The sequence below is a fragment of the Sinocyclocheilus anshuiensis genome, unplaced genomic scaffold, assembly GCF_001515605.1.
Source record: "Sinocyclocheilus anshuiensis isolate Anshui unplaced genomic scaffold, SAMN03320099.WGS_v1.1 scaffold41, whole genome shotgun sequence".
NCBI lineage: Eukaryota > Metazoa > Chordata > Actinopteri > Cypriniformes > Cyprinidae > Sinocyclocheilus > Sinocyclocheilus anshuiensis.
Genome location: NW_015539849.1, coordinates 323,750 through 334,915, shown reverse-complemented (window position 1 = coordinate 334,915; position 11,166 = coordinate 323,750). Strand labels below are relative to the sequence as shown.

General features: G+C 37.1%; 1 protein-coding gene across 1 annotated transcript in view; it reads right to left on the bottom strand.

The window, feature by feature from the left end:
• Positions 1-7,599: 7,599 nt before the first annotated feature.
• LOC107684619 (E3 ubiquitin-protein ligase TRIP12-like) overlaps positions 7,600-11,166 on the bottom strand; it is a 46,995-nt gene continuing 43,428 nt past the window's right edge. The window contains 3 exon segments of the mRNA XM_016480917.1: positions 7,600-9,189; positions 9,276-9,379; positions 10,396-10,490. Coding sequence (XP_016336403.1) covers positions 8,993-9,189; positions 9,276-9,379; positions 10,396-10,490 — 396 coding nt within the window. The 3' untranslated portion in view covers positions 7,600-8,992.

Here is an 11,166-nt window from a genome sequence, read left to right as displayed (position 1 = left end):
CCCCTTTAACTCATAAAAATCTAATATAATTTCGTAAATTGCATAAACAATTATGAACAAAACATCATGTATTTATGCATTGCTTATTCCAAAGAGCCGAAGAGCCATTCACACAGACTGCATTTAAAAACATATGAGACGCAGTGAAAAGGAATAAACCTCGACATATTCGTGACGTGTTTTCTAAAAGTTTAAACTGTTTTAAAGGGATAGTTCACCCAAAAATGAAAATTTGATATTTACCTGCTTACCCCCAGGGCATCCAAGATGTAGGTGTAGCAAGGTATATATATATATATATATATATATATATATACGCACACATATACACACACACACAAAGAAAAACAAGTAGATAGAATAGAAAATATCTAAACTATATCGTGCGCTATATCGAACATTTTTTCTATCGATATCGAAGAAGGTGTACCATCGATAAATATCGATACCGTTTTATCGCCCAGACCTATATCGACTTATCGCACAATATATGTACATGACCTCAATAATTTTTGGTGATGCAATATATTGCTCATTAGATTTACATAACAATTAATGTCACCATGTTTTTTGCATTCCACTTGTGCTTGTGTCTTTTGCAGCTTCTCGTACATAACGTGGTGTAGTCATCAGGTGCTAGTTCAAATTTAAAAAAATGCTTCTACAAAAAAAGTTTCATCTGCAGATATGTCCTTGTTTAGGGATCTTTGTGCATACGGACATCTGACTGCTAAGTAGTGATTGTGTTTTTCAGCAATCGTGTGCACCCTTAATTTACAGAGAAAAGAACGTCCGGGAAAAATCTGTAGATGGAAAAATCTCCATACAAGTTCTTTGTGTTACTTGTTACTTTGCACTTTTTGTTAGAAAATGTTTATTTACTATTTATTCAAGTTTTTTAGGTATTTAATATTTTGATACTTAATTTCCATGATCTAAATGTTCTTAAGAATTAAAAGTCTGTTGTCATTTGAAAGTGTCTAGGCCTTCTTGCATTATTATGCTTTTATATTATGATTATATATTCAGTGGCATAAAATGTTCTTAAAATGACAATAATATCACTTATCGCAACTATTTCTGGGGCAATATATCGCACAACAAAAAGTTGTTATTGTGACAGGCCTATATACACGATAATCAAAACCAAAACGTTTTTGGCAGAGTGTTTGAGGTACGTTCTGGAAAAGGGGGCAGGGAGCAGCAGCTCATTTGCATTTAAAGATACATGCAAGAAAACAGTGCGTTTCTGCTTCCACTCAAAATAGGCATTTTCAAAATGATATAATAAATTATCTGTGGGGTATTTTGAGCTGAAACTTCACAGACACATTCTGAGGACAGCAGAGACTTATATTACATCTTGTAAAATGGGGCATAATAGGTGCCCTTTAAATGATATGCGTATTTGCTGAATGCTGATGTAAATGAGAAAATATTACAATGTTTGCTTCTCTAATACTATTAATACAAAGCAATCATTATAATACTTTTTTGTACATTTTAATTGCTTTATTTAACAGTTCTATCTGATTATTAGACAGACTTCTATCTGTATTAGACAGAACTGTTAAATGGCGACAGCAAACAATGAAGAGAATGTGCCATTCTCAACGCCGTCAAAATAAAAGTCCCGCTTAGAACACATCTGCCAAACATAAAAACGTATCGGCCGATGCCGATATTTGAAAAATGCCAAATATCGGCCGATATATCCTATTGCTTTTTACAAACAAAAATACAAAAACATTAATTAAAGGCAATACAACATATACTACATTAAAATGTAAGTAAAACACATTACAATAACTGCCTATAATTGGCTCACAGTACAGTAATAAGTTTAATTAGGATAATGTTAATTATGTCAAAAAGTATCATAAAATTTAGGAGTATCCTAAAGTATCCTAAAATTTAATATTTCATCAAAATATACTTCTTATAATAATAAGATTCTTATAAAAATAATTTCTAATTTCTGTGCAGAATAAACAGGCACATAGGCACATGTTGATCCTTACCCTTTCACACATTTTTGTTGCAAAGTGGGTCACATATGCTGGCATGTGAGCAATGTTTGCTTTACATTATCTCATTATGCAGATGTGGCAGAAAAGTGTCAGGAAGACATGCACTACACTGAACTACACAGGAGCTCCACAAAAAAAAGAGAACATTGTAATTTGCTAAATATGCTCATGAAGGAATCAGCATGAACAGCTAGCAGAGATGTTGCATAGTACTGCAGCTGCTGTACAGGAGTGGATGACAGGAACAATGCTGGAAGTTGTTAGCAACTCATACTGCACATGAAGTACAGATACTCACACACATTCCTTGCAATGGCCTCATTCCTGCACACACATCCACACAACACTACCATGGCTAAACAGACAAGTTCCAGCTTTGGCATGGGAACAAATATGGGAAAATATGATACAGCTCAGAATTGTCTAAGGCTACATGAGCACTGCAGGTAAATATGGATGCCACTTCTGCCCTGAGTGCTTCCTCTCATTCTGCACACACAAAGCTTGGTAAGTTGTAGAGAACTTAAAGTCACCATGAAATCAAAATGGAAAATTCTTATTTTTTAATGGAATACTGCAGTGTTTATTATCAATAATTTATCCGTGCACGTCATAATTTTTTTAAAATTCATGTGCCCTCGTAATCTTTCATCAAAAAAGTTAACCTTCCCTCCCCCTCAAAACGACTCATATTCTCTTCCGGTCACGAGCTATGGCGCAAGGGCGGAGCTAGTGACGTGAGGGGTAAATGCTGGGATAAATGACAGGGGGAAAAGTTGAAGCTGATGCTTCACTTTATAGCACTGACACCAGTCATGAGGGAGTACCTTACCCCTAAACACTGAAAAGATAATAGGATATTACGACAACATTACTCTTAGAACATCGCAGACCTGAAGGGGGTCTGAATACTTTCCGTACCCACTGTATATATATATATATATTTTTTTTTTAGTAAACTAAAACATTTACTTGCCAATGGCGATTGTATTGCCAAGGTGTGTGTAGAGGGTTGCCTTTATCAGCCCACTTTCTATGAACTTGCATGGACAACCCAGTCTGAATGTTCGTTGAAATACCCGCGAAAACTAGTGCTGGGAAACTAGCTCATTTCCGTATGTTTCGAACAGTTCGATTCATAAAACCGAAACATCTAGCATGCAAGCATAGCTATTTTACTTTTATTGTGGAGTTGTAATAAAGCCATATGTCGTAGTTTTAGTGTGTCGATAAAACTGCTACAGTCGTCAACTTTACTCCAATTAGTTTTAGTTGTAATATTTCAAGATACTCCAATTAGTTTTAGTTGTAATATTTCTTCTACTTTGTTATTAACTTCTACTTTGCTTTTCTTCATGAAAACGCGAAGAACGGTTCGAGAATTAGGTTACAGGAAAGTCTCACTAGAAAAGAGCTGGTGGTGCGTTCACTCGCGAACCGTTCAAACACATTCGCTCCGATTTGTGAACAAACTGCCCAGTCCGATTCATGATCAACTCGTTCAGGGCCGATCGGTTTCGTGAACCAGTTCAATCGATTGATTCGTTGAAAAAGCCAGACTCGATTCACGAACCGTTGCCAAGGTGACGATCGGTGGAATGTGCGTGGAAACCTTGCAACATCAATTCAAGATCACGCCTGCTTTATTCATCTTTCAGGACAGACGTTGTTACATAGCACAGACATCAACAGCCAGACATGTGCACCGCCAAATGTAGCATTAAAACTATAATAAGCATATGATCCATAGCCTATCTGCCAAAAAAAAAAATATATATATATTTAGGCTAGTATTCATTTTGCATTGAGATCCTTTGCACGTGATTGTGTATTCAGAGTGACCACAACAGTTAGTCTTCTTTGTCCAATTCTGAGCACAACGATATACATAAATTCACTGAATCTGATTGTTAGCAGACGGATGTGGGGTTTCTCGCACCCCTCTGATCAACTTTAGCTGGGACGCGCTTATGTCAAAACACATTTCCTCAAGCATCATGAGCAAATACAGGCTCTCAAAATACTCAAGGTCACTCACCCCTTTTCTGTTCACCAGTGCGTCTGATATAAAAAACGAGAACGCGAAATGTTGGTTTTCGGAATAGTCCAAAGCGAGATGATCGCTGTTTCTACCAACTTCTCCCACAGGACGCAGTTTTATTTCCAGTCGCCGGAGAGCTGTAGGCGACCGTTTCTCCGCCGTGTGGTCAGAACATGTGCTGTTACATTTAGCAACAGGTGCATTTCTGAGGTCCCGTAGGGGACTGTGGACCACATTCACCTTTCCCCCCTGAAAATCTTGAACATCTCCATCACATATCAAATGATGCATTGTGTTTAATAGCATTATGTGGTGGGAATTACATTGATTCCGTTGTCTTTCTTAGGCTATTTGATTCTATGTTTCCTAAACACACAATCAATTAATATTCTGAATCTTTTAGCATAATTTCACAAAATTAAAGAAACGCTGCTTATAATATATTAACCTTGATTTTTCTTTGTTAAACACATCGCATTGTATTTCATATGATCTCAGTCTGCATGTTTCCTTGGTAAACAAGTTCACTAAAACGTTGAGGAACATATTGACACGGTTTTATTTATTAATTTATTTATCTTTGTTCAGGTCATTTTTGCATCAGTTTTAGACATGCAATAATTCATTTGTGGGGGAAAATGATAAAGGCATAGAAAATGTTTTACAAATCCATTTAATATAAGAATTTTATTTTTTAAATCAAGCACATGTATGAGATATTAAATGAGATTGTTATGACTCAGTCTAAAACACATTTTGAATGATTGAGTCACATTATAAAACCTTTACAACAAGTAAGAATAAATATAAAGTTATTCTAGGTTTATCATTTCCCTTTCCCCAAAACTAAAACACTCACAATGAGATATTAATTTATTGTTTACTATATTTACTCTAATGCAATTTTTGTTTTATTATATTTGTGATTAAATCTATAATATTTCAAGGAAACTTACAGAGAAAGTTGGATATGATGAAAATACATTTGTAAGTTGGAAGATGAAGAGAGAAAGCTCTTATCAAAACCATCTAGTCTACAAAAGTTGACAGCTTGAGAAAAAATATGCATGTTGTTCCAGTCAGTTTCTGTGAATCTATTAAATTAGTCACATTGCTCATTCAGCAACCAGAATTACAACCTGTACATCTTTTGGAGAAATTGGTGTAAGTATTGTGAATATAAGTGGGTTTTAATACATAAAAATAACATAAAAATAATTTGTAAATTAATCTTATTTGTCTGGTAAAACCTTTACCAGGTTAGTTTTACTAGGATTTTCGCAAACTTTTGACAGGACTGGAACAGATCAACAATGCATTTTGATTTTGTTGATCACTAAATATGCGTAGCTCAAACACTGTTGTTGCATTTCTGCTGTATTTATATTTAGCTGAATTGTAATTTTATTTCAAATATGCACATTTTTACTATTAAAGGGGTCATATGATGCGATTTCAATTTTTCCTTTCTCTTTGGAGTGTTACAAGCTCTTGGTGCATAAAGAAGATCTGTAAAGTTGCAAAGACTAAAGTCTCAAATCCAAAGAGATATTCTTTATAAAAGTTAAGAGTCAGCCACACCTGCCTAAAACGGCTCGTTCTAACACGCCCCCACATATCTACCTCACTATGTGGGAAGATTTGCATAACGCCGCCCAAATGTTCACGCAATTGTAGTTGCTGCCGCCGCCATGTCGTGAAGGCGCTGTGTGCTTTGTTGTGAAAGCGAAACTACTTTGTTTGGTCTTCCAAAAGAGGATGATATCCGCTTCGTCATGCCTGGAGCTGATCCGTGCTGGTCGCTGAGGAAATACATCAACCGGATTGCCGGATCAGCTTTCACCATGGACAAAGCGGAGTCCAGCCCGGGGTCGTCACATGTGGTTGCCGCAGGCATCACTATGGAAGCCTGTTTCCGCCACTGAATAAAAAATTTAAAAAAGGTAATTGCGACTTTAGTCAGAATTGCGAGTTTGTATCACGCAATTCTGAGAAAAAAAGTCAGAATTGTGAGCTAAAAGGTCGCAATTACGTCTTTTATTTTTTATTCAGTGGCGGAAACGGGCTTCCATACATCACAATATGGTGAGGGCCGTAACATTTCCGTCACACGCTTGAAGAATTCGGCCAATCACAACTCACTGGATAGCTGGCCAATCACAGCACACCTCGCTTTTTCAGATCGATGAGCTTTGTAAAAATCGACGCGTTTCAGAAAGGCGGGGCATAGAGGAGAAACAATAATGTACAGTATGTGGAAAATAATGTTTTTTTAACCTTAAACTGCATAAACATATTTCATTACACCAAATACACAAAATAATGTTCTTTTTAGCAGCATCATATGACCCCTTTAAATCTCCTACAGCAGTGGAATTCACTTAGCAAGCAATTATCAGTAATATGTCAGACACAATTACAGTGGAACAGTATAGCTGGATCAGTGATTTATTCATTATGTTTCTTCCCCATTAAACCTTTGCATGAATGATAATATACACGCCATAGACTACACTCCAGCTTTCCCTGTTGGATGTTTCTGTGCAAGCAGGACAGAAACCAAAAGATGTCTGGCGCCCTCATGTGACCGTGAAAGGAAACGCAAACATTTCCCACCAGACGTTTTGGAATTAAATTATACATTTTAATAAAACTGAACAAACATACTATTTAACACAAGTGTCCCTGACTGTTGTGTAAATTATACTTCATTATTGTGAGTGACTATACCTAAATTCAAGTGCTCCAGTTAGCTCATTTTAGGTGTTAACTTACACCTGCTACAATATCAATATATAGGTAACGTAAAGTCTGCTTCGATTTAGTCCAAAAATATATTGGTCATGACATTTCAATGTTTACGCAACTCTTAAAATACACAAATGTAAACAACAAAACATTCTACCAAAGGCCATTTTTCGACTAAGTAAATTTTGAAGAACATCCAAATCGTGGACACAGCTATAGACCTATTTAAGTACCGTTTGGCAGTAATACAGTGCTTACCCTGTTGAAGGACCAGCTTAAACCAGCATCCCAGCATCAAAACATACCTAACCAGCATATGCTGGTTTTTTTCAACAGGGTATGACTTCCTTATGGCTTACTATTATAAATGAAATACTATGATTCCTAACGGTTGACAGAATTTCACAATGGCATCGAGTTTATCATCTGTATCTATTTTAAAAGAACAGCTCACTTAAAAATAATACAATTGCTAAAATCATCCAAGATGTACATCAGTTTGTTTCTTCATCAGAACAGATTTGGAGCAATTTATCATTACATCACTTGCCCACCAGTGGATCCTCTGCAGTGAATGGGTGCCGTCAGAAGAAGTCCAAACCAAGTCCAAGCCCTGTCCTCCCTGCCGGTACGAGACTCGAACCCGCAACCTTTGGGTTACGAGTCCGACTCTAACCATTAGGCCACGACTTCCCCGACCAACACAAACTGGAGCTTGGTCAATAAAAGGACAGACGGAGTCAAACAATTACTTTATTTATGTTCAGGTAAAAACATGAACCTGATGCAGTAAATTATTGCAGATCTTAGAAACCAGCACATGAACAATGAGGACAGGAGAGCGCACAGCAGCACCTCCTCCTGGCCACAGACTGCAGTGCACACCACGGTTTGTTCCAAGCCAGCAGTGCAAAAATAAACTACAGCAAGAGAGAAAAAAAACAAGAAACAATAGAAAAAAAGAAAAAAGGCAGACAATCCCACCTCAAACCGGGTGTGAAAACTGCATATAAACTTTATTTTATTTAATTAACTTTTTTTTATTATTATTATTTTTTTGAAATGCTATCTGGCCATGAAACCATAAAATATGACCAGCCAATTCTTTTAAATTAATTTCTTGTGCTCAGCTACATTATGGGATTAAAGCCTGGCTTCACCAGCCAAGCAACTTCAGCAGGCCCATCATTAAGACCTCAAGTCCCCAAAAGTCCAGCAGAGGCACACTACTATAACCATATAGGAGTCTATTTATCCAACACAATGGATACATCTTTTTTTTTAACACGGAGCTGACACTTTATGAGAAATGTCGGCCAGAAAACTATTTCAACTTGGGTTTAAAAAAAAACAAATAATAATAATAATAATTATAATAATAATAATATAATAAAGATACTACACTTCCAACACTACCCCGCATTCAACCAACTGGAACTCTCTTACACATTCAAAATTCTCTCAAATAAAAAGGAAAAAAGTGACACGAGAGGAGAGAGAGAAATTAAAGTGGAACCAAAACGTAACAAGACTTTCAGGGGTTTAATACAGAACAGAGGGGAAACTGGGCAAAGAGCACACCGCTATTCTATCAAATGTGTCGTATAAGCAAAATCTGCAAATGTTTGTCTGTACAAATGATCTTTGGAGCTATAGGAACCCTCGCCCGCTTGATGGATGCCCCCTCCCCAACAGGAACACACAGTGAAGATGTCATTCACCAGGAGAGAAAAAAACAACAAAAAAAAACAACATCCCTTTTTTTTCTTGATACATCATGTCACAAATGTCACCCAGGTTTACTCCTCTTTTTTTCGGCTTGAACATCTCTCAACTACTGATATATTTTTATAATCTGCTCTGAAGTGTTTCTTTAAAAAAATGTTTTCTCTCTCTCTCTCTCTCTCTTTTTTTAAATCTGATGAGTCGCATAACACCCTTTCCTCCTGGTTAGGAGTCAAAAGGAAGTCTCTTATGTTCTATCGTTTAGTTTCTGCAAGCTGCTTTTCTTTAAACAAGTAGGCTGTACATATTTTGCCTCAATGGGGTTGTTTTCAAAAAGAAAAGAAAAAGGGCAGGGGAAAAAAACGAAAGAGGAAGAAGTCACGATTTGTGTGGTTCTGCAGTGAGTTGATTGAAGGCCATTTTGAGTGAGAGGGTGCAGGAGGTGAGATCAAGACAGATGGAAAGACTGCTGGCCCTCGCGCGCAGCAATCAACAGTTTCTCGCGCATGATCTCGATGCTGGAGTAATCCGGCAGTTTCAGGTAGTTCACACACGTCATCACCGACGGAAGGAAGTCGTCCGGGTTCTCTGTCAACTCGAACGTCTTCCGAACGATAGTGAGGGGAGGGTTTAAACTCCGGAATCCTGAGAAGAAAACAAAGATGGAAGACACGTTACATGAGAACATCTTCCTGATGGCTTATACTCTGTGGATAGAAATGGTTCCTCACCTCCGACAGGAAGTCTGGGGCTGCCTGTGACAAACTGCAGGAAAAGTCTCTGCTGCTCTGCATCAAAACTGCTCAGCACCTCAAACAAGAAACGCACTGCACGGCTACAGACACACAACAAAATTTCTGTAATTTATACAGCCGGGAAAGGCTGGAATACAGTACACAACATGAAAATATGTTCAGATTTTAAAACACAAGGCATCAAACACTTGCCAACTTAGTAAATGGTTACAGAGAAAAACTGGTCAACGTACACTAAAGCTCACACACTACTCCAGACCAAGACACTTTAAATGTAAGCTCACAGAGAAACACTGCTAGGTGACACATGACAAATAAAAACAATGTCTTCTAAAATTGGCTCATAATTGCTAAACTGGACAGAATGAGGTTTAATATTTGTTATGAGGTGTTTTGAATCCCTGTGAAGAAGACAGAAAAGTCCTAGCAACACCTATGTAACCCTATGCTTTGAGGATTTTTTTGTTTTTTGTAGTTTTATTTTTTCTCAGAAAAGTGCATAGAGTATATTGTATTGATATATGTGACCCTGGACCACAAGACCAGTCTTAAGTCGCTGGGGTATATTTGTAGCAATAGCCAAAAATACATTGTATGGGTCAAAATTATTGATTTTTCTTTTGCCAAAAATCATTAGGATATCAACTAAAGATCATGTTCCATGAAGATATTTTGTACATTTCCTACTGTAAATATATTAAAACGTAATTTTTGATTAGTAATATGCATTGTTAAGAACTTAATTTGGACAACTTTAAAGGCGGTTTTCTCAATATTTAGTTTTTTTGCACCCTCAGATTCCAGATTTTCAAAAAGTTGCCAAATATTGTCCTATCCTAACAAACCATACATCAATCAAAAGCTTTCAGATGATGTATAAATCTCAATTTCAAAAAATTGAACCTTATGACTGGTTTTGTGGTCCAGGGTCACATATAGTGTGTGCCCATCATACACTAGTTGATTTTCTGGCCAATATCTGCAGACTGGCTTTGACTTTGGTCAACCAGCATCAACTAGTGTCGACTCCTTCAGACTGCAAATCAGGGCAAAAGTCCCATAGTGTATTCCAGCCGATGCAGGCATGACTTTATACCTGTCATGTGTGTAGCCGTGGTCCGGTCTGCAGCACTCCATTAGTGTCTTCACATCCCAGGACTCTGACTTACTGCCACATAACAACTGATCCAGCTGTAAAGGGAAAGCACATGAAAAGAAAAGATTTAACGAAATACAAATTTCATTGCAAAACCACCAGTTAAAAAGGTCATGAACTGCATATTTTTTTATATTTCCTGAGGTGAACTTGCAATGTTAGTAGGATTTTTACATTGGTGTTCCATTATTTGAATACTTTTTAAATGGGTGCATCTCCTTCAAGACTTCAATGTAAATGCTGACTGCTGTTTTTGTATAACGTGTATTAAATAAGTATTACAGGTGGAAGGAACTCTTTTGAAACCTTTCACAATGTCTTTACCATCACAGCTGTTGAGAACTAATCCTTTAAAGGGGTCATATAATGCGATTTCAATTTTTCCTTTCTCTTTGGAGTGTTACAAGTTCTTGGTGCATAAAGAAGATCTGTAAAGTTCCAAAGACTAAAGTCTCAAATCCAAAGAGATATTCTTTATAAAAGTTAAGACTTGTCCATGCCCTCCTAAAACGCCACGTTTAAACACGCCCCCACATGTCTACGTCACTGTGTGGGAAGATTTGCATAACGCCGCCCAAATGTTCAGGCAAAGAAAGAAGGCATAACTTTTATTCTCGCTGTAGTATTGTTGCCGCCATGTCGTGAAGGCGCTGTGTTTCGTTGTGAAAGCGAAACTACTTTGTTTGGCCTTCCAAAAGAGGACGATATCCG